Source organism: Schistocerca serialis, chromosome 8 (genome assembly GCF_023864345.2).
Source record: "Schistocerca serialis cubense isolate TAMUIC-IGC-003099 chromosome 8, iqSchSeri2.2, whole genome shotgun sequence".
NCBI classification, from domain to species: Eukaryota; Metazoa; Arthropoda; class Insecta; order Orthoptera; family Acrididae; genus Schistocerca; species Schistocerca serialis.
Window position 1 is genome coordinate 453,220,689 of NC_064645.1, and position 23,609 is coordinate 453,244,297.

The 23,609-nt window shown below is 40.5% G+C and overlaps 1 protein-coding gene across 1 annotated transcript; it reads left to right on the forward strand.

The window, feature by feature from the left end:
• Positions 1–50: 50 nt before the first annotated feature.
• LOC126416803 (trafficking protein particle complex subunit 4) lies at positions 51–17,196 on the forward strand. The gene is made up of 3 exons (XM_050084674.1): positions 51–336; positions 14,843–15,121; positions 15,197–17,196. The coding sequence occupies exons 1-3, from the start codon at positions 162–164 to the stop codon at positions 15,394–15,396; spliced, it is 654 nt and encodes a 217-aa protein (XP_049940631.1). The 5' UTR covers positions 51–161; the 3' UTR covers positions 15,397–17,196.
• The last annotated feature ends 6,413 nt before the right edge of the window (positions 17,197–23,609 follow it).

Consider the following 23,609-nt stretch of genomic DNA (forward strand, 5'->3'; position numbering starts at 1 on the left):
TCTGGTTTTAAATGCTAAACGAGAAAATAAAGATCAGTTATGTTAATATTTCGTCGTCTCCATTAAATGATAATGAAACGATAGATCGACACAGAATCTGATGTCAGGGGAGGAGCAGCTGCCACAATAACCTTGTCCAGTTGTCTGGTTTGTGATGCATTATGGTTGTGTACGGTGTTTACATCGTATCGAAGTCTGGTGGTCTGATATTTAATCATGATCACAATGTACCAAAAATTGAGACAGAAAAAACGTTCAGTTATCCCTTGGATATTAAGCTTATATATGAAAATAAAAAGATAGTAGTTGTTTTTGGTCAGAGGGATGGTATAATGGGTAAGTTTTTAAGTGTCAACACAATGCAAGATTCTGGGTTGAACCACAGAGGAACTACCTGAGAGTTACCTTACGTTGAAATAACATTTTTGAAGGGGTATTTTCGTACTTGTCTTCAGTTCGAAGACTGGTTTGATTAGATCTGCATGCTAGTCTATCGTGTGCCAATCTCTTCACATTTACCGCTACCAGCATTCATTTGAATTTGCACGTTTAGTCTGGAACATTACTATACGAATTCTTTTTCATTGCATTATTTATTATAAATACATCTGATTTCACTAACAATTACTCGCCCACGTTTATCACAAAGTCAAAAGTACCTCCCCAGACCAATTATTCTACTGCTTGTGGCGTCTGAGTAAACCACACATTAGTTTTAATTACTTCTAGTTTGAACTGCTACATTAAACTATTATTATTGTTACTAAGTAAGCATCGTTCGTTGGCCATGCCCTGCCAGATTACGTCCTATCTTACCGACTATATATTAAAACCACTACTAAAACTAAGATAACAGGCAAAAAACTTTACGCAATACTGATTTTATAAACTGTGTTTGTAAACAAAACAAACAACTCTGTACATGTCTTTAATGTTTCTAGTTTGTGGTTACAAATGTGGTGATATGATGTTGACCAGTCAACAGTTCAACTTATAGGGAAGAATCCATTTACAGAATGTAGTGGCTGTTGCTTGAAGATATTATTCTTACAGCATAGGCATGATTCTAGCTCTGAACGTCCTAAGTGGCAACGTTTTAACATCCAGTGGTAGGTGGTCGAACATCTTCAGGACTGCTGTGGGGAAAACTGTCCAGTGTCTCACTTCATGTGACAACTTGGAATATCAATGGCAGCCATATCAGATGTGTCATAGTTGTGAATGTCTTGTCTTGCAGGAGCCTTGATTTTCTTTTACATAGGCAACAGAGTCGAATACATTCAGGCTAAATATTGTAATTGTTCTTAGCTGCTTGAAAGTGGATCTACAGTGGTCAAATTACATGCTTGAAGATATTATTCTTACAGCTTTCTTTTGTAGGAGCAATATGTTTTTACTTCCGGTAGTGTCTCCCCAATGATATGGCTGTGGAACAGCGCACCTTCCTGTTATCACATATTTGAGCTACCTGAGGAGATAAATTACTCAAGAGCTTAGAACACATATGTTCATTGTGTTCGGTCCACATCAGCTGTGATTGCCAGGAGTTTGACACCACTAACATTTGCTATGCGTCCACAGTCGACAACGCTGCATAATATTTTCTGGGTTGTATCTTCATTTAAGTTCATTTTGTTTGATTTGATCAACTTTTTGGCTACTTAAAAAGTGAATAAATAAATAAAAACAGATAGGCCTAAATAAATTAAAAATCCTTTAGTGTCTCTGCTGAATTTGTGTGTCCTTAGTTATTAATGGTGTATCATCTGCAAAGAGCAGGGTATGACCACCACAGCATTAGTCATTGACAAATATTAAAAAGAGCACAGGGCCAAGTATGGAGTCTGCAGTACACCGTCAAGTGCCATTTCATAAGACATCACTCCCTGGATGTGAGCACTTTGCTGCCTGTATTTTAGGTAAGATGACTTAGCCTCAAAAACCACACCCTTTATACCATAGGATTGTAATTTTTGCAACAGTGTCTTATGAGAAATGCAATAGAATGACTAATTTAGATCAAAAGAATTAGTGCCGTGCAGTTCTTTTCTTCAACTGCTTCCATTATTTTTGTTGTTACATCAAGCATTGTAGTAAACGTAGATTTCCCTCTTCTAAAATCCCTGTTGGTTATTCAGTGAGAGGTTGTAGTCTTTGAAATGAAGCAACAGTTGGTTATTCATTGTAGTTTCAGCACACGATATGCCGCATATATCTATGCTAATACAGTGTTTAAAACCTTTCACAGTTTTCACTATGTCCTCTGGAAGCACTTTCTTCCTCCTGGTCAAGATACAACTATTACTAATGCTGATACTGCTTGTAATATCAATTTCCAAGTCTGGTACTTCAGCTACATTACTCCCAACAACACCAATAAAACCATCAGGGCTGCAAGCATTTAATAGGGCAGTAGGTCTTTTTCTGTGTTCGCCAACCAGCTCACAGGCCACTTTGCATGGGTTGCAGGCTTCAGAAATTGGCTTAATATTATAACCCTTCTTGGCTGCTTCTACTTCCTTCCTGTAGAATCCTTTACCTTTCAGATAAGAGCAATGAATCATATCTTTGGCTCTGGCATCTGCTGCTGTTTTGTTGTTGTTGTTGTGGTCTTCAGTCCTGAGACTGGTTTGATGCAGCCCTCCATGCTACTCTATCCTGTGCAAGCTTCTTCATCTCCCAGTACGTACTGCAGCCTACATCCTTCTGAATCTGCTTAGTGTATTCATCTCTTGGTCTCCCTCTACGATTTTTACCATCCACGCTGCCCTCTAATACTAAACTGGTGATCCCTTGATGCCTCAAAACATGTCCTACCAACCGATCCCTTCTTCTAGTCAAGTTGTGCCACAAACTCCTCTTCTCCCCAATTCTATTCAATACTTCATCATTAGTTATGTGATCTACCCATCTAATCTTCAGCATTCTTCTGTAGCACCATATTTCGAAAGCTCCTTCTCTTCTTGTCCAAACTATTTATCGTCCATGTTTCACTTCCATACATGGCTACACTCCATACAAATACTTTCAGAAACGACTTCCTGACACTTAAACCTATACTCGATGTTAAAAAATTTCTCTTCTTCAGAAATGCTTTCCTTGGCATTGCCAGTCTACATTTTATATCCTCTCTACTTCGACCATCATCAGTTATTTTGCTCCCCAAATAGCAAAACTCCTTTACTACTTTAAGTCTCTCATTTCCTAATCTAATTCCCTCAGCATCACTGCTGTTTTAACTTGGTCATTTAACAGCAAAATAACACACATTGTGTTTGAACTTGTAAGTACACCATCCTTGCCTTTGCCCCTTTTTTTTCTTCCATTTTGTAGTTTACTTAAGGGATTCTTTATTGTTACTGATGGGAAACAGTTGTCAAAATTTGTTTTCAGGAGCTGGAAAATATATGTGAAACAATCATTTGGTCCCAGTCCTACATCTTCAGACTGCAGTCAAATCCAACAAGGGCATACTCCACTGCCAATCGATTTGTCTGCTCATTTAGTGTGTGTACATTTGTCACCTGTGTATGACCAAACATTATTTAAAATGCCAAGACTCATGTTAGGATGATGGTTAAAATTTGCATCGAGCCATTGACATTTGAATACTCCATGGTTTCCCCAAATCAGTTAAGGCAATTGGTTCCTTTGAAAATGACATGGCTGATTTCTCTCCTCATCCTCACCAAAACAATACCTGTTATATTTCTAGTGACCTATTAGTCAAAGGTACATTAAACTATAACCCTTGTGTTTCCACTTTAATGTGTTATTGATTTGGATATACTGGATGTTAGAAGAATGTGCCAGGGAAGGAATAAGTAATTGGAGTGACTTTAAAAAATTAGCTTAGGAAATTAGTGTTCACTCTCAACTCAAAATATCATTTACATGTTCCCTCACCCAGTATAGAGAAATTAAAGTACACTATGGTCCCTATTTCTGAGCAGTTAGCAGATCTGGCTGCTATTTGAAGGAGCTGGTTAAATTTCCAATATTGCCCAGGATTTTTATTTGCTGGTAGGGCCTGAACTAGATGAACTCAGCCTTGTGAAGATCAGTTGAGGAGGAACTTAAAATGAATAGTGATTTTGAGATTGCAAATCTGATAACAGTTGGGAGAGTGGTGTGATCAATATACTGATCCACCAGAATATTATGACCACTGACTTGCCATTGATATAAACCCATTCAGTTGATCAGTTGATAGCAGAAATGATTGCTAGTGCCTCTCTCTCTCTCTCTCTCTCTCTCTCTCTCTCTCTCTCTCTCTCACACACACACACACACACACACACACACACACACACACACACACACACACATGGTACACAGTGTATGTAGTATCAGTGAGCGTGCTGTCTGTGTGTAGAATGAATGGGGAAGGTGCGCCATTCTATCTGAGCTTTGACCAAGGGCAGATTGTGATGGCCTGGAGCAAGAGCATTTTGGAAACTGCATGACCCGTTGGGTGTTCAAGGAGTGCCGTGGTGAGCATCTTCAACACATGGTGGTGAAACCACATCCATATGGCATGGGGTTATGTGGCCACCCATCATTACAGATGTTGGACATCATAGGCAGGGCAGACTGGTAAAGCAGGACAGGTGACGAGCTGTGGCAGAACTAACATCAGACTTTAATGCTGGGCAGAGTACAAGTGTGTATGAACTCACAGTGCACCGAAGACTCCTAATGATGTGCCTAAGGAGTCGACGACCCATGCATGTGCCAATGTTAACAACACGACATTGGCTACTACGACTGAAATAGGCACATGACCATTGGCGCTCGATGCTGGTACAATGTTGCATGATCTCATGAATCCCGATACCTTGTTCATCATACCGATGGGAGGGCACAAATCCATTGTCTTCCAGGGGAAGAGCTCCTTAACACCTGTACTGTGGGCCAGAGACGAGCTGGCAGTGTCTCCATTATGCTATGGGAAACATTCCTGTGTGCATCCATGGGTCCAGTGTTCATGAAGACACCATGATGGCCAAGGAGTATCATACCCTGGTTGCAGACCGCATACACCGCTTCATGACGATCATGTTTCCCAACAGCAGTGGCATTTTTCTACAACATAATACACTACATCACAAGGCTAGGAGTGTGATGGGAGTCGTTCGAGGAACACAGTGGTGAGTTCCAGTTGATGTGATGGCCCTCCAACTCTCCAGATTTGAACCTGATTCAACACATCTGAGATGTGATTGAACATGGCTTCAGAGCTCATTACCCCCCTCCCCAGAATTTATGGCCATTAGGTGAGCTGCGTGTGCAAATGTGGTGCCAACTCCCTCCAGCGACCTACCAAGGCCCATTGCTTCCATGCCATGACATGTTGCTACTGTTATCCTTGCCAGAGATGGGCATACTAGCTATTAGGTAGGTGGTCATAATGCTCTGGCTGATCAGTGTATATGCTCCTCCATACCAGCTTCAGTGATGCTGTTTTCTGAAGATGGCCATGGCTTCTGGTTAGTAAAATTTGATCCTTATGGCCTAATCACAGAACTTTAATACTATTTGGTATTTTGTGTAGCCTGTTCAAGATATTTGTCCAAGTAAATCGTACGAGGCCTCAGAAACTATCAGGCATTGTAAGTGTCAATACATCACTAGTGTTAACATATACAGTAGTCAATACAGTAGTGATAATAAATATAGAACTAACTTACAATGTCATACTTGGTCAGGTTATTGTTCTTGACACATATGACTTGGTACCCATGATCGTTCCCATTTAAATACACCCAATCTGTGTAGTAGTAGTAGTAGTAGTAGTAGTAGTAGTAGTAGTAGTAGTGTCAAGGCTCCTGTTTTGGCCACTACCTCACTTTGGCCACTTTGATGCAGTTAGTGAATTTTGAAGCTTCTTTTGAATATCAGCCAATCTTGCAATAACTTATTATGGACAACATGAAATGTGCTATTCAATTAGATGCAGAAGCATTCCTTTATTATTGTTCAGAATCATGATTTTGTGAAAATATCTGTGTTGAAGTTGTTTCACCGAGTTTTTCTTTAAGCAACACATAATTTGTTTTTAATATTCTACACATTTAAATAAAACATCAGAACAAACTGTTGGAAGGTAAGGTTAAGTATTATAGTTTCATTTCTTACAAGTTCAGTATGGTACAACCCAACAACATATTATTAAACTTCTGTGGCCATTAACAAACCCATCTTTAGTCATGGTTCCCTGTTACGCCCATGCTTTTGGCCATAAGTAGAGATGTGTGTGTCCTGTAGTGGCCACTTTTAAAAATATGACACAACATCTATAATACAGTTTTGGTCTTCATTTCTAACTAGGCTGATTTTATTTAAGTAGGCATATTTAATCAGTTTCCAGTATTTTTTTTATACAGAGATAGACCTAATTATTAGTCTTGTCTGAGCACCTCATATTAATTGATCTATCCTTGTAACTTAGTGAAATTTGTTACATGAATTAGCCGCCTGCGGTGGTCTCGCGGTTCTAGGCGCTCAGTCCGGAGCCGCGCGACTGCTACGGTCGCAGGTTCGAATCCTGCCTCGGGCATGGATGTGTGTGATGTCCTTAGGTTAGTTAGGTTTAAGTAGTTCTATGTTCTAGGGGACTGATGACCTCAGATGTTAAGTCACATAGTGCTCAGAGCCATTTTTGTTACATGAATTTTGAAAATATAACACTTTTTAACCCAAAGTTTTGGAGTCAACCAAAAAATAAGAGATTTCAGTATCCTCTCAGTGGAGTTAAAAATGCGCTGGAAGCTATTCTTGGGGGAATGAAAGTTGTTACTGCAAGCAAATTGTATAATGCTCCAAGAACATTAAGGAATAAAATTTCTGGTCTGTCTCCACTACTGGGCACTGTGGCACATATTCTGTCTTGAGAGGGAGGGGGAGAAAAAATATTGATGGGCTTGGTTGTGGACTGTCCAACATGATGCTGCCAATTTGTGAGGACAATCTCTATTGATCTTTGCAAAAACTTATTGAAAAGGCAGATTTATGAAATTCTAATGCTGCATTGCAAACAATCAAACTGGAGAAAAGTGCTATCGTGGCTTTCTTAAGAGCGAGAAAGTTTTTTTCACTAAAATATGCTGGATGTTAATGGGGCTAGAGGTTCCATTACAGGGAAGAAAAATAAGAAATTGGTTCCAGGAAGTATCTGAAGCTCTTAATGATTAAGGATATGTTAAAAAAAACCCTAACAGAGATATAGCTTTGCCACAGCCTCTGGGACATCTCCAGAATGAAAGTTTCACTCTGCAGCAGAATATTTACTGATATGAAACTTCCTGGCACATTAAAACTGTGTGCTAGACTTAGACTTGAAGTTGAGACCTTTGCCTGTCGCTGGCAAGTTCTCTACCGATTGAGCTACCCGAGCATGACTCGTGACTCATCCTCACAGCTTTACTTCTGCTAATACCTTCTATCCTACTATTCATACCAGCGCACATTCTGCTGCAAAGAGAATACTTCATTCTGGGAACACTGGCAGAGTTTCTAATATCAGTAAAACATCTTTTTCCTTTCCCCTAAAGGGGAATTAGTCATAGGTTGTTTCTAGGCCAGTCATTACAATACATTTTGTTTAACTGTTTTCTATTCCACTCAATTGCTGCAACTTTTACCTGCTGTATGCCTGTTTGTTTTGTTATGTTCTTGTATAAAGAACAAATTACTTTCTAAAAAAATGATTCTATAATTATTTGAAGCCTGTTTTTACATGCTTGTAACATACAGCCTTTGAAACAATAGTTGATTTCTTTTTAAGATATTCTTATACTTTTTTCCTATAGCAAACATATAACCTGTTTTGAATTGTCCTTAAGAAGGCCATAAGTCGTGCCTAGATGCTAGTAGTAGTAGTAGTAGTAGTGGTGGTGGTGGTGGTGGTGGTGGTGGTGGTGGTGGAGTAGTAGTGGATAACTTTTATGTAGCTATCAAATGTCATTTAAGGGAGAAAAAGCAATTCATATTGACAAAATCAAGGAATGTAAACAAAGGAAACTCCAGGTAGGAATATCGACAGTGTAGGAAAAGATAGATTGCTACTTACCGTAAAGAAGACATGTTACGTGGGAGATGGGCGCAATTAAAAGACACTTACTTATTGCATGAGGCGTGCTTGCTTGTGTGTGTGAATGGTGTTTGTTTCTCTTTTGCTGATGAAGGCTGCGACCAAAACTTTTGTGTAAGTGTCTTTTAATTGTGCCTGTCTGCAACTTAACGTGTTTTCTTTACAGTAAGTAGCACTCTATCTTTTCCTATAATTCGTATAGTCAGATATTTGCATACATACAGATGGAACAGATAGTCAGCTGTAGCCTTATATCGTGGGCAGGGCCGGTTTAAGGCACAAGTGACATGAGCCACAGCTTGGGATGCAAAACTGAGAGGATTGTCAGAGGCGCCACAGGTGGAAGAATTCTGTATGTGACATTCCAAATTAGTAGTGGCTGCTTCAGGTGCCAAAGTGAGCGGAGCACCAGGGGCACCCACGTGGGATGTTTATAAAAAGTGCATATCACTGCAAATGGTGAAATCTGACACAGGTGAAAGAGTGTGAAACAAAAGAGGGTTGGGGTGGGCTCGAAAGTCACTTCTGTGGAAAAATGTTCTAGTACTCTTCCTGATAGTAGGAAACCATGGAAAACCTAAATCAGGATAACTAGTTGTCTCGGAGACTCCTCTCTCCTGAAAATATGACTAGTCTGCTTAAAATGGCTCAACCTCATTCATTTTACTCCTAGTATACAATACAGGTCAGCTGATCCTATTGAGAATAGATGTTGGCTTTGTTCCTTAATATGACATATTATGTCATATGTGTGCAGACAGAACACTGACATTATTTCTTTTGTGTCTATATTACTTTTTGTAATGTAGGTTGTGATGACACACTGCCCTGTTGTGTAGCCTGGGGTATAGATTAGATTGAAAGATGAGAGTTTCATAAATTCTTGCAAAGAAATTATCTAATAACATAAAAAGCTGGTGCTACATTGATAATTCATTTCTCAATACCAGTTGCTGAGTGCATTATGGTACACACCTGTCAGTTGACATCAGGATCCCATGATGATGTTTGCTTTCCATTTTATGTATCTTAACTTCTTATTTGCTTACATGAAAACTGTGCGTATATCCCTTCATAATTACTGGAGATGAGCTCAGAACAAGGATAAGATATCTAGTTGCATAAGTTGCAGAGCTTTGATGTAGGGCTCTGAAAGTGTAAGAAAAAAAGAAGTTTGTTGTGAAATGGAAGAGGTGCTTTATTATTTTAACTAATGTTACATATTTTTGCCAAACCCTTACACTGTGTCATTAAGTAAACCCTCTTTGTATAGAGCTTAACAGGTAGCCCTATTTTTTAACTGTGTCTGAAAGAGCTTATTTTATTAAAATATTCTTAATCTCATTAGGCAGTTTATTGTACAATTTGAAATATTGTTAGAAAATGTTTTGAGTGTTATATTTATTCTTTTATAGTAAATATAAGTTCAGTCTAGATCTTGTTCTATGGTCATGAACAGAGCTATTTATGCAATAGTTATCAAAGTTATGTTAAATGTGCTTAACTGATTGGCAGATTAACTTGCTTGATGTAGTTAAAATGCTCAGTGATTTGAACAGGTATTTACAATGAACTCAAGTACTATTTTTAGATAGTATATGGCTATTTTCTTTATTTGGAAAACTGTTTGTATATTTTGTACACATGTTCCCCAGGAAAGAATTTCATATCTAAGATTTGAGTGTTTGTACAAATGTTATGTACTTACAAGGCACTGACTGTTACTCGCTGGTGACAGGACTCCAAGGGGATAACATACAGATGACACAGTAAATAATAAAGGTATAATTCGGAGTACTCGTAAACTAGCTCTACAATAAGTTCTGGGAGCCATGCTGCAAATTATCCTCAATGCATTTTTTTTTTTTTTTTTGCAATTTAAAAATACTGGCAAAAAGTTTTGTTGGCTCCTTAGTATACTGCTGTGTGTTTTATGACTTACAGCATTATAAATTACTTTGAGCACAGTAATAGTAAAAAAGTGGCATAGGTTCCTCAGAGCAAATATACACTTCCTTATTTATTATACTAGATTTTCTGTAATGTTTATCATGAAGACAGTTTGAAATCCTTTATTATCACAAGGAAAAATTGACAGCATTTTAGTCTGGTTCCATTAACATGCGTTGATGTCATGTAATATGTACATCATCATCTTTTCTTGACTGATGAGGAGGGAATTTGCATTACAGATTTCACCAGCTATTAGTTCTACTTCATATTTTAATATCTCTACTGTTCTTGTTATTACATAGGCCATGAGATCATTAGAAAAAACTACTGCACTTACATTGTTGCTTCATGTTAAACAAAGTCTACATTGGAATATCAACAATAAAAAGAATAGATTGCCACTCACTAGAAAGATGACATGTTGACTTGCAGACAGGCATAATGAAGAGACTATTACACACTGAGCTTTCAGCCAAAGCCTTCTTCAGAAAAGAAAGAAACACAAACGCACATTTACACATGCAGGCACATTTGGCCACTACCTTCGGCCTCTCTGGCCAGACTACAGCTGTTGTGTCCAGAGTGGGGCAGGGAAAGGGGAGGAATAGCAGGGTATTTGTAGCAGGAGAGAAGAGTGCCATCTGGTGGAGCATGCAGGGGCAAAGGTGGTAGGACAGTGTTGCCAGGTGCAGCATCAGGAGGCTATGTGTGATGGAGGAAGTGGGGGTGGGGGACAGGGCGCAGAAAAGAAGAGGAGCAGAGAGGGGAAAAGACTGTTGGTGCATTGTCAGTGAGCATTTCACAATGAGGGCAAGACGATATGAACTGGGAGGAGATGATAGGACAGAGGGGAGTTGAGACTGTTGAGTGAAAGGTATTCGGACAGTAGGTTATCATAGGTTAAGGCTGGGATAATTTCGGGAGCAGGAAATTTACAATACCATGAAGATATTGTCAGTGAACCTGAACCAGTCAAGAGTTCGAGGTTTTCGGAGGCTAGGAATGGGCCATAAACAGGTTGCCGTAGGATGGTGCCATGCAGATGCCTGTGGCTATGCTGTGGATTCATTTGTATACCTTCCCTTCGAAGGAGAAGTAGTTGTGTGTTAGGGTAAAATTAGTAAGATGTATGAGGAATGAGGTTTGTAGTCTGAAGGACACTGGGAGAGGTAGTGTTCAGTTGCAGCAAGACTGTGGCCATAAGGGATGTTAGCATATAGGGATGGTGCATCAACAGTGGGGAGTAGGGATTCAGGAAGTAAAGAAGCAGGCATGTGGGCTGGAAGAAAAGCCGTTACGCAAACAAACAGTGATATAATTATGAAAAGGAAAGATGGCTACTTGCCATAAAGATGACACATTGAGCTGCAGACCAGCATGACAAAAATACTGCTACACATGTTCCATCAGTTGTACAGAAACTCCCTAATATAAATAGTAAATACAATTTGAACTTGTACTTAGATTCATGTAGAATACCAACATGCGTGGATAGTCACCCAGACTATATACCACTAAGTTCAACACGAAAAATTCTAGTAAACAGTGGAAAAGCCCTCTGGATTAATAACAATATGAATTAGGATAGGTTGCTACTCAACACACAGATGAGACATTGAGGGGCGGACAGGCTCATTTAAAAGCAGACTAAGCTATCATACAAAGTCCTACATCAGATTTAGAAAAAAATCTGGGAAGAGACTTCATCTGATAGCTTAGTCTACTTTCAATGGGTGTATGTGCTTTTTCTAAATCTGGAAAGGAAGTTGTCCAATAGCTTAGTTTACTTTTAAATATGCTTGTTTGTTGCTCAGTGCTTCATTTATGTGGTGAGGCATGAAGTATTCTAATTCATGTTGTCAAAACATTCTGTAAATTATGTAAGATTTCACTTATTCAACCTGATTTTCTGTACCTTTGTAGAACTGCAGTTTGTTTTATAATGTTTCACATGATACTGTATCGAAAGCTTTTGATAAATCAAAATGTCTTCTCCGAGCCACTGATCTGGTTTCCGTATGCATAACACACTGTGCAAACAAAGGCAAAGCAACTTAAATTGTATCTTAACCCAGCATTAGTTGTGATTAATTATCACTTAAGTCTGAGTGTATTTAAAGGTATTTTTCAATTGAACTGTCCAGTGTAGATTGTGTCACTTCTGACACAGGCCTGCAACTGTCACAACTTGAGAAGCCAGCTTCCTAATTGACTAGAATAACTATTCTATAATTTCTGTTAAAAAGAATATCACAGCCCAATCAATCCAAAGAGCAAGAAATACACTTAGCAGGCTTAAACAGTTTCACTAGCCTATCAATAGCATGACCTGAGTATCCCTGGGAGAGGAACTAGGTATGATATTAATGCTCTCAGGATTAATGTAATTCTCCAGACAAGCAAGGGTGAAGTTTCCCATACCGTGTTAGAACATTTTGCCCAAATCATCACCATCATCGTCAACAACTACTATGATCCAGCCATCTACAGTAGTGAACATTCTCTGAGAGGAGCAATTGTGGCTTGAGTTCTTCCAGTGATAAAATCTAAAGCAGTCCTTAAAGGCAATGTCTGGTATCATTCTTACCCTATACCTCTACTATATTATAAAAATCTGTTACACTACTTCTAATGCGGTAATTTTACAATGCTTCCCAAGCAGAGTTCGGAGTTCAATTGCTCTTCATAACCCTTTGCAATTTGTAGTCATTCACTTGTCTCCTGACAAAGCTGAAACAACAGAATCATTTTGAATGTGAAAACGTTTACTTGTATTTTATTGTCAGGTGGAGGTAAGGGTCATGCTACTGTTCCTTCTTTCAATTTTGGCATGAATACAGATATTGAGATAAGTAAATACAAAATACTCAACTACAAGTGCTCAACAATGGAAAGGCTACTGAACTCAATGTGATCTCTGTATAATACTACATATAGGACAAGAAGCAATGTATTCCATTGTAGCAGCACTTTATTGTAGGTTGCTGGAACAGAAAAGCATCAAAAAAGTTTAGAAAATGATGCAAGTCATTCTTGTTTCCAGGAAGAGTTCTGAGACAAATGCACATGTCTGGAGACCTAATTCACTTAATTCACTGGCAATGTATTTTAGAACACATTTTATGCTCATGTATTATGACACAGACCAAAACCTCCTGTGCAGAAACCAATTCCACAAACATCAATTTTGTGAAACTGTGATCTCTCGATTTGTCCGTGAGATCTAGAAGAGAGTAGATTTGGGCACCTGAGTTGATGCTATGTTCCTTGACTTTCAAACTATGTTTAATAAATTTATACTTTGCCATCTTATGAATCAAACACGAACTCGACTAGCTTTTTGTGATTGGGTTGAGGGCTACTTGGCTGATAGAACTCTGTGTCATCTTAACAAATTGAAATAGTGAGGTATGAAAGTGAGGGAGTGTTATAGGGTTGCTACTCTTCAAGATATTTATAAATCATCTGGTGGATATCTGTCAGTATATGAGCTTGTTTTATATGCCAGATTGTAATAAAATGCAGGAAACTTTCAAAGGATCAAAGTTTGGTACACAATTTGTTAGCTATAAGTATAAATAAATGGTCATTATTGCACACAAATAATCAGAGACCCCCTCCCCCCAATTGTTTGATTAACTGGTCTGTGATCAGTGACTGGATATATAAAGAACCATAAAATATGCAGCAGTATTGATCTGGTCCAACCTATTGTGGAACAACACATTAAAGTAGTCATAGGAAAAGCAGACACCAAACAAATTCATTGGAAGCATCTTAAGGAAATTTTATTCACCCAATGAAGTGGTAAGTTGCATAATCCTCATTCAACTGATTCTTGAGCATTGCGTGTCAGTGTGGACACTTACCAGTAAATGTTGCAGCACATCACTGTGAATTTTCAACATTTTGGCTTCATATGGGGAGGAGAAACACTGACAAAGACTCACCAGTTTGTAGTGAATCTGATTTATACATTTCATTATGCTACATTTTGATGATTTCCCATTTATATTACCATGAAAGGACAGAAGAAAACACAGTTGAAATCTGTCCTTTATTTTAGCTGATGACAGCCTGTTTTAAAATTTTGCAGGATACAAAGTAAATGTTTAGAGTTCATTGTATTGCAATGTGGCTGGCTCATCTTTTTTTAGGACTAAATGTAGTACTTAGCCACTTCTCTTTCCACTTCCCTTCCGATTTTTATCTAGTGTTTGAAAATCTTAAATAACCCATGTTTCAACAGTTTATTATGGACACTACTGACCCAACCGTGTAACCCCCACAAAACCTTTCCTCCTCCTCCTCCTCATACACCACCACCACCACCACCACCACCACCACCACCACCACTGTTATTCGGAATGTTTGCTCTGTTGTTGTGGGACTTAAGAGTGGTATTTGTCAGGGTGACAAGTTTTTACTTCATTTTTTTTATTCCATTACACATTTCTTTTGCTGCCGTCCTTGTTTGAAAACAGACATTTTTTACTGGCACTAGTAGTCCAGGTTTTGCAAGTTTTATTTAACAAATAAATAAATATATCTTTCCTTATTTCAAACTGTTTGATGATTATGGGAAAAGTTGGTAAATATTTGTGACTTTTAAAACCACCATTAATCACCTGGGAAAAATTGTAGGTTTCTGTGTGGAAAGGAAATGTCAGCTGTGATCCATATAGTTCCAAGGGATAAATATTTATTCATAAATAATAAAAGGAAATTCTTGTTGAAATTTCTCATTTGCTGTATTTCAGACACAACATTTATTACATTTTTGTTATTTTTTTCCAGTTGGACATGTCTTAATCTCAGTGAATGGGATACCAGTCACAGGGAGACAACTGGATGATGGTAGAGATGTATTTGAGGTTTTAGAAAATGAAGAGAATTTTCCTCTTAACTTGAGATTTGGAAGATCTAAAATGACAACCAATGAAAAAATTTTCTTGGCCAGCATGTTCTATCCACTCTTTGCAATTGCAAGTCAGTTAAGTCCGGAGCCAAGAAGTTCTGGAATTGAAGTACTGGAAGCAGATACCTTTAAACTCCACTGTTTTCAGACACTTACAGGTGCAGTAACTTTGCACCTCACATAGTATCTTAGCATATAGTTCATGAAGCTGACAATTTTTTTTTCTTTTATAGGAGTAAAATTCATGGTGGTAGCAGAACCTCAACAACAAGGGATGGAGGTCCTGCTAAAGAAAATTTATGAACTGTATTCAGACTATGCACTGAAAAACCCATTTTACTCATTAGAGATGCCAATAAGATGTGAACTATTTGATACTCATCTCCAAAGTTTACTTGATACTATAGAAAAACAAGGAGTAAGTAATGTGTAGTTGGTAATACAGGAAGGAACATTTGAAAAATTGTTTCAGTTTGTTTGTATTATAAATATAAAGCTTACAAGAAATCTGTGATATATGACTAAAATGATTGTTCAATTCGCTATTGAAATGTAGTTGATAAGGGAAAAAAATAATTTTCATGCTGGTTCAGAAAAAAGAACAGCTTGTTATATTTCTGATTTCTGTACCTCTGATCCCCAAGATTTTATCTGATTCTGGTTTATCATTGATTTTTATGGTGCCTTTCTTGTCATCATTGTAAGACACATTTCTGTTGTTCTGTCTTTGTTTCTTCAACATTTGAAAAATTGAAAAAAAGTGATAGTGTTGCTGAAATCTTGGACTGAATTAAGTCACATAATAGCACAGTTTGGGAGTAGTTCACATTTCTTTGATGTATTTGCAAAGCTTAATTGTGGATGCTGCAGGAACTATGAAGAGGGAAGCAAACAATGTCTTATGCTTTACTTAAATGACAACACAATTAGTCTACTGTACTTTTAATTGCTCAGTTCCTCAACTAACACAGTGAATAGCTACATAATTGGATAGATAAAAAATCTTCCCATGAAGTGGCAGCAGAACACATACATAAAAGACTGATGTGATTGGCAATCTTTTGAGCCAGAGGCTCCTTCTTGAGGCAGAAGGGTTGAAAAGGAAGGAAGAAGAATGAAGGAAAAGGACTGGAGTGGTCTAAGAAAAGGGGTAGATTTTGGGAAAGTCACCCAGAACCACGCGTTAGGGCAGACTTACCATACAGGATGAGAAGGAAAGACTGATTACGAAGCAAGCTGGGAGATTTTTACTTCCCCTCATGTTTTGCCATCTGCCTCCTTAAAATTCAGTTTTTCAATTTCAAGTAATTACCATTAACATACGTAAATATTATCTGCATTTCCATAGAAGAGAAAGGTTGGTCCTCAGTTTTAAAGAATATAACATCAGATCTAATTTTGTGCTTAGTTTTATGTATGTAATTGATTTTCTATTTTATTTTGACTATTCCTACTTAGTATCTTTTGTTATAGGTTGAAATCAGTAATTTTTTGTAACTTAAATTCTATTGTTGATGTATAAACAAATATAAATTCTGTACTCATTATAAACATTTGGAAGACGAAATACTAGTAATCTTAAAGTATCTGTTTGGCTGTAGTTGGAAACATGTTAGCAAAGCCAGCCCTTAATTAATTCCAAACTAATTAACAGTTTGTCCAAAGTATTGTTTGTGTACTTATATTTATTAATTTCATGATTTAAACAAATATTACGGCTTAACCCTTGCAGTAGAAGAAACTGTTAAAAAGAACCAGTTTTTCAATGTTTTCAGTTAATTTAATGAGTTAAGTTTTTAATTATAATTTCTGTAAATTAAACTTCGAACAATGTGTAATTTCAGTACCTATTATTGTGATGATATATAAGGGCCCAAATTTTAGTCATGAGACAGTTAGTCTGTGGCTGAGTTTCAGTCGAGAAACCTGTGTTGGTTAGAACATCAACAACAATGCTTCAACTTTTCTGTAAGTGCTACGCAATTAGACCGTGTGTAAAAACAATGACAGTGTCTGCTCCGTAGGTACCTTTCTAATCTTCAAGAACTGTGAACTTTGTTGCTAGGTTTTTACTGCTTGTAGACATTCAATAGTAAACTGTTGTAGCAGTATGTGGAGGTTTGTCTGCACACTATTAATGAGGCTTCGAAAGTTAAACAATAGTGCACTGGCCTGATAACTGTATATTATCAGGAGGTTGTGAACAGTGAAATTAAAGTACTGTGAAATGCAACTGTGCACCTGTCGGCTACATGATTTACAGTAGTCAGTGTTGGAATCCACAACCCATTTTTCAGCCAGTGTAGCAACGCAGTACGTCGACACTGAGGACATCAAACAAATGAAAGAAACAAAGAAGGTGAGCCACTACAAGTAGTTAACTTTACTACTGCATTATCAAATAATTTGTATCATATTGACAGTAAATATTGGTACATGGGACACATCAACTGAACAAAAGTGTCACATGCATCGTAAAAAAGTACTTGCATGGTTGTATATTGTCTATTTTCAGATTTTTAAATGCCAAGTCACACCGTAGTTAGAGGTCCACTTTAAACTGTCTTCCTCTGATTGGGAATTAACTACATGTGGTGTTCCTCAAGGTTCCATCTTGGGTCCATTGCTTTTTCTTGTGTACATTAATGACCTCTCGTTTGGTACATTGCCAGATGCTAAGTTTGCTTTGTTTGCAGAACATTGCAATAAATAGCCGGTCAAGTACAGGTTTAGAAATGGCTGCTAATAAGATTTTCACTGACATTAATAAATGATTTAAACTTGATTCTGTGTCATTAAACTTTGAAAAGACCCACCACATGCAGATCACAACCTGTAATAATTTCCTCCCAGCATGTGTATAACATATGAAGGCATGCAGATAAAAGAGGTTGACAGAGTTAAACTTCTGTGATTATAACTCTATAATAAATTCAGTGGGGAAGGGCATACCACAGAAGTACTGAAGCGCTTAAACAAGTCTGTACACTCAATGCGAATGTTGTCAAATGTAGGAGATATAAATATAACAAAACTTTGCATACTTTCATTCTATTATGTCATATGGAATCATATTTTGGGGTAACTTGTCAAACCAAGCAAAAGTATGTAATAGAATGTAAATGGATAGATAAAAAATCTACTCAACCAGTGGCAGCAGGAGATCACACACACATGCAAAGGTTTAACTTTTACAGGCTTTCAGAGCCAGTGGCTCCTCCTCCTGGCAGAAGAGTTGAAGGTAAGGAAGAGGGGTGAAGGAAACGGACTGGAAAGCCTTAAGAAAATGGGTACAGTTCAGAGAAGTCACACAGAACCCCGGGTTAGGGGAGACTTAACAGATGGGATGAGAAGGAAAGTCTTCTCATCCCATCTGGTAAGTTTCTCCTGATCCAGGGTTCTGGGTGACTTTCCTGACCCGGATCCAGATTTTTTATCTATACATTTACATTATATTGTCAATAATTGATTATTTTCATAGCTAAAGCATGTTATAAGGCTCATTTTTGGTGTAAATTCAAGAACATCATGTAGAAACCTGTTCAAGGAACTGGTTATTGTAACTGTTTCTTCTCAGTATATTTGTTCCTTAATGAAATTTGTTGCAAATAATATATCTCTGTTTCCAACCAATAGCTCAATACACAGTATCTATTGATACTGGGAATAAGAAAAATCTGCATAAAGACCTGCAATCACATACCCTGATCCAAAAACTGGTCCAATATCCAGGAACATACATTTTCAATAAATTACTAGTAAGCATTAAAAACTTGGTTTCAGACAAAGCACAGTTTAAACTGAGTTTGAAAGACTTTTTGATAGGCAACTCCTCCTACACTATGAGTGAATATCTTAACAGGGACTGTTAGATCAGTTTAAGTAAAAATGTCTGCTACATTTCAGTTTTGACACCATTGATCACAACAATCAAGATTTGGTATTTTGTGTTACACATTTATTAAAAGTGTGTAACTGCATTTCATTCTGACAGTGTATTAATTCTGTAAATATAGTTCCAGTTTACTGTAATTTATTCACAAAATTTTGACAATCTCCTGACAATCAATCAAGGAAGTGAGTATTATATTCAAATGTTCTATGTTTTTCATGTTATATGTTCTGACATGTTCCACACCCATGAGAATCATCTCATTTTTGGGTCTGTGGAATGAGAACTGGATCTAATCTAATGTAATGTAATTACTGTGTAATACTATACTATAGTACATAAGTGTATGAAAATATTTAAGCTTACCAATTTCCATATCCTCAAAATGTGGCAGTTGGTCTTATGGCAAAAATAGCTGAACTCATGAATGTTGCTCTACAATATAAGATTACTGTACGTAGTTTTCAGTAGTATGGATACCCAAGAATTTAATATTTTTATCGTTCGTCCACATCAAGAATCAAAGATCAGTGGAATGCTAATGAGAAAACTTGGGGAAAATATTACATAAAAATTCCTCTATCATGCCCTAATGATATGGAGGAGATTTCAATCTGCCATCTACAGACTGGAAGATGGAAAGCAATGATGGAGAATCTTGTGCTGCTGTTTAACAAATGTAAGATGCACTTCTGCTGAAAGATGATTATAAAACTACTTCTATACATGATTGGTAGCAATGGAAGGTAGTAAGGAATGGGAAAGACCTGTCTGTCATTCCGTAACTTGTAGAAGGTTACAAAGAAAACAGAGAGAAGTGCGTGGTAGGTTTAACGGAAACCAAATCATTGCTGACACACACACACACACACACACACACACACACACACACACTGAATGAAGTCAAAACAGACATAAACCCCCCCTGCGGGTTCGGGGGTTAGAATAGGCCCGCGGTATTCCTGCCTGTCGTAAGAGGCGACTAAAAGGAGTCTCACATGTTTCGGCCTTATGTGATGGTCCCCTCTCGGGTTTGACCTCCATCTTTCTAAATTTATCCGAAGAGCGAGCCAATTGGGGAAGGGCGCCTTACATGGTGCACTGTATCCGTCGTGCAATTAGACCTTTAGCCGGGTTGCTCATCGTTGCAGTGGTGTCCCGCTCGTTTTCGATCTCTTGGGCGAGAATACGTCCCTGGGTGCGATTACCACGCTGCCCTCTGCAGTGTTTCTTTTAACTGCGACGACGACCTTGGACATTTTTGCACCTAAGATCCAGCACGGTAGCCAGTCCGTTGTGGTGGGGCCGCCATGTACCCTCTTGGTTGTAGCCCCCTGACAACACAGGGATCGCTCTACTGATGCCTGCGCCGTTAACTCCCCACGTATGCCAAGGAGTAGATGCCTATCCTCCTGGGGTATCGGGACTCCCGGCAACGGCCATCCTGCCAGGTGGCCTTTGCTGTGGCTGGGTGGCGCCCGTGGGGAGGGCCCTTGGTCGGAGTAGGTGGCATCAGGGCCGATGAACCGCAATGAAGCGTGGTACATCATCTCTCGCTGGCGGCCAGCCGCCAGCAGTCTCTAAGCGTTCTCGGGCCCAATTTAATGCTCAGAAGTACGATCCGAAAACGTTCCCCTCCCTGGCCACGCCGTGGGAAGAGCGTAAGTCTCAGGATGGAGGTAACAGTTATTCGCCCCGATTCTTAGTTTGTACGAGAGCTGATGGGGAGTCTTTTCTCTCCACAAAGCCTCAGTTCTTCGTCGAGCATTTAGAGAACAAGTTTGGGGAGGTGGAGGGCTTGTCTAAAATGCGCTCTGGGTCAGTACTGATACAAACGGCATCCTCCGCCCAGTCACGCAGGTTACTTGCTTGTGACAAGTTGGGGGATGTTAACGTTACTATTACACCACATAAGAGTTTAAATATGGTCCAGGGTGTTATTTTCCATAGGGACCTCCTTTTGCAGTCTGATGACGAGCTGCGCGCCAACTTAGAACGTAGAGGTGTTCATTTCGTCCGGCGCATTCATCCGGGTCCGAGGGACAATCGGGTTGCTACCGGTGCCTTCATCTTGGCCTTCGAAAAGGTCAAGGTGATGGTCTACCGATGTGACGTCAAACCCTATATCCCTCCCCCGATGCGGTGCTTCAAGTGCTGGAAGTTCGGCCATATGTCTTCCCGCTGCACTTCCAGCCTCACATGTCGAGATTGCGGACGCCCATCTCATCCCGATACTCCATGTGCCCCGCCTCCCATCTGCGTCAACTGCGGGGAGCACCATTCACCTTGCTCGCCTGACTGCAAAGTCTTTCAGAAAGAGCGCAAAATCATGAAATATAAGACCCTGGACCGGCTGACCTATACTGAGGCCAAAAGGAAATATGACAGACTCCATCCTGTGAGAATGACATCTTCTTATGCAGCTGCTACAACACCTGTGCTAGCCCCATCAGTTTCGAGACTTCCAGCCAGCTCGATAAGCAGTACGACTCCTCCTGCCCCCTTGCCCGTGGGGGGGCTCTACCCAACCGGTTGCTCCTGCACCACCTACCTCAGGAGCAACCTCCTCCCACCCGTCGGGGACGTCCGTCCCCGCTTCTCTTCCGGAGAAGCGTCTAACTTCTTCAGCTCCTCTCGCCCGTAAGAGTTCCCTTGGGACCCTCCCTTCCCAGGGTTCCACCAGCGGGAAGGATGACGGCCGCCAGTGGCATAAGTCCTCACCAGCGGCAGGGCGTAGGGCTTCACGATCCTCCTCTGTCCCGGAGACTGAATCGGTGAAGCCTTCCCAGCCGGTGAAACCCAAGGTTCAGCTAGAGAAGTCCAAGAAAAAGACCTCTAAGGCCAAAGAACTTGCGGTGGCACCAACCCCACCGCACCTTTCGCGCTCTGCGTCTGAGGATGAAGTCGAGATTCTAGCGTCCGCTGAGGACCTTGATCTCGCTGGTCCCTCAGACGCCATGGATGCCTCTCGTACGGGTACTGAATCGGTGGCAGTGAGTGAACAAGCGGCGTAAATTGCCTTCCCAGTCCTTTCACGCCTTTCTCAGCTGTGGACAATATCATCCTCCAGTGGAACTGCGGCGGTTTTTTCCACCATCTAGCTGAGCTCTGCCAACTTATCAGCCTTCGCCCTTTCTTCTGCATTGCTCTCCAGGAAACTTGGTTTCCAGCAATGCGAACCCCCGCCCTCCGTGGCTATCGGGGTTATTTTAAGAACCGGGCTGCTTATGAAAGGGTGTCTGGTGGCGTCCGCATATATGTCCTTCACACTCTGCACAGCGAGTCTGTCCCTCTCCAGACGCCTTTAGAGGCTGTCGCTGTACACGTGTGGACGCCACAGGCTGTTACCGTCTGCAGTCTTTACATTCCACCGGATGGTGATGTCTCGCAGCATGTCCTGGCTGCACTGGTCGCCCAATTGCCGCCACCTTTCTTGCTATTGGGCGACTTCAACACCCATAACCCTCTGTGGGGTGGGTCAGTGGCCACAGGTCGAGGCGCCATCGTTGAGCATTTCTTGTCGCAGCTCGATCTCTCGCTGTTAAATGATGGTGCCTTCACACACTTCAGTGTGGCGCATGGCACCTACTCCGCCATTGACCTTTCCATCTGTAGCCATAGCCTCTTACCGTCTGTCCAATGGAGTGTGCATGACGACCTGTGTGGTAGTGACCACTTTCCGCTCTTTTTGTCACTACCACAGCGTCACTCTTATCATAGCCCTAGCAGATGGGCTATGAATAAGGCTGACTGGGATTTGTTCTCCTCCACTGCCTCTTTTGAGCCTCTCTCTACTGATGACATTGATGCGGTGGTTCAATCGGTCACCACCGGAATCGTTATTGCCGCCGAATCTGTCATTCCCCGTTCTTCTGGTTCCCCTCGGCGGAAGGCTGTGCCTTGGTGGTCGCCTGCGATCGCTGAAGCGATTAAAGATCGCCGGCGGGCGCTCCAGCATCACAAGCGACATCCCTCCTTAGCCCACCTTATCGCCTTCAAACGGCTGCGTGCGCGGGCCCGCCTCCTTATCCGCCAAGGCAAGAAGGAGTGCTGGGAGCGGTATGTGTCCACCATTGGCCTCCATGTCACTCCCTCGCAGGTCTGGGCCAAGATTCGACGCATCTACGGCTATCGGACCCCTGCCAGCGTCCCTGCGCTCTCACTGAATGGAGCCGTTTGTACTGACTCCGACGTCATTGCAAATCGCTTAGCAGAGCATTTTGCTATGAGTTCCGCTTCTGCGAATTACCTACCCCCCGGCCTTCCGCTCCATTAAAGAGCGGATGGAACGTCGGAGCCTTTCGTTTCGCACCAACCACCCGGAATCTTACAATGCTCCATTCAGTGAGTGGGAATTTCGCAGTGCCCTAGCTGCTTGCCCTGATACCGCTCCTGGGCCAGATGGCATCCACTGTCAGATGCTGAAACACCTTTCAGTGGACTGCCAGCGGCGCCTTCTCGATCTTTACAGCCGTCTTTGGGTCGAGGGGGAGTTTCCGTCGCAATGGCGGGAAGGCATTGTCATCCCCGTTTTGAAACCTGGACAGACCCATCTGGAGGTGGACAGCTACCGTCCCATTAGCCTCACCAACGTTCTTTGTAAGTTGCTTGAACGGATGGTGAGCAGGCGCTTGCGTTGGGTACTGGAGTCTCGGGGCCTTCTGGCTCCGTCTCAGGGTGGGTTCCGTAAAGGCCGCTCCGCCACCGACAATCTGGTGAGCCTGGAGTCGGCCATCCGTACTGCTTTTGCCCGC

What these genes read in the sequence shown, in the direction of transcription:
- LOC126416803 (XM_050084674.1), top strand. Translation starts at nt 162, where the DNA reads ATGGTTGTGTACGGTGTTTACATCGTATCGAAGTCTGGTGGTCTGATA. An exon ending in TCAGAGGGATGGTATAATGG is followed by an intron (nt 337 to 14,842) that starts GTAAGTTTTTAA and finishes ATTTTTTTCCAG; the next exon opens with TTGGACATGTCTTAATCTCA. An exon ending in CTGTTTTCAGACACTTACAG is followed by an intron (nt 15,122 to 15,196) that starts GTGCAGTAACTT and finishes TTTCTTTTATAG; the next exon opens with GAGTAAAATTCATGGTGGTA.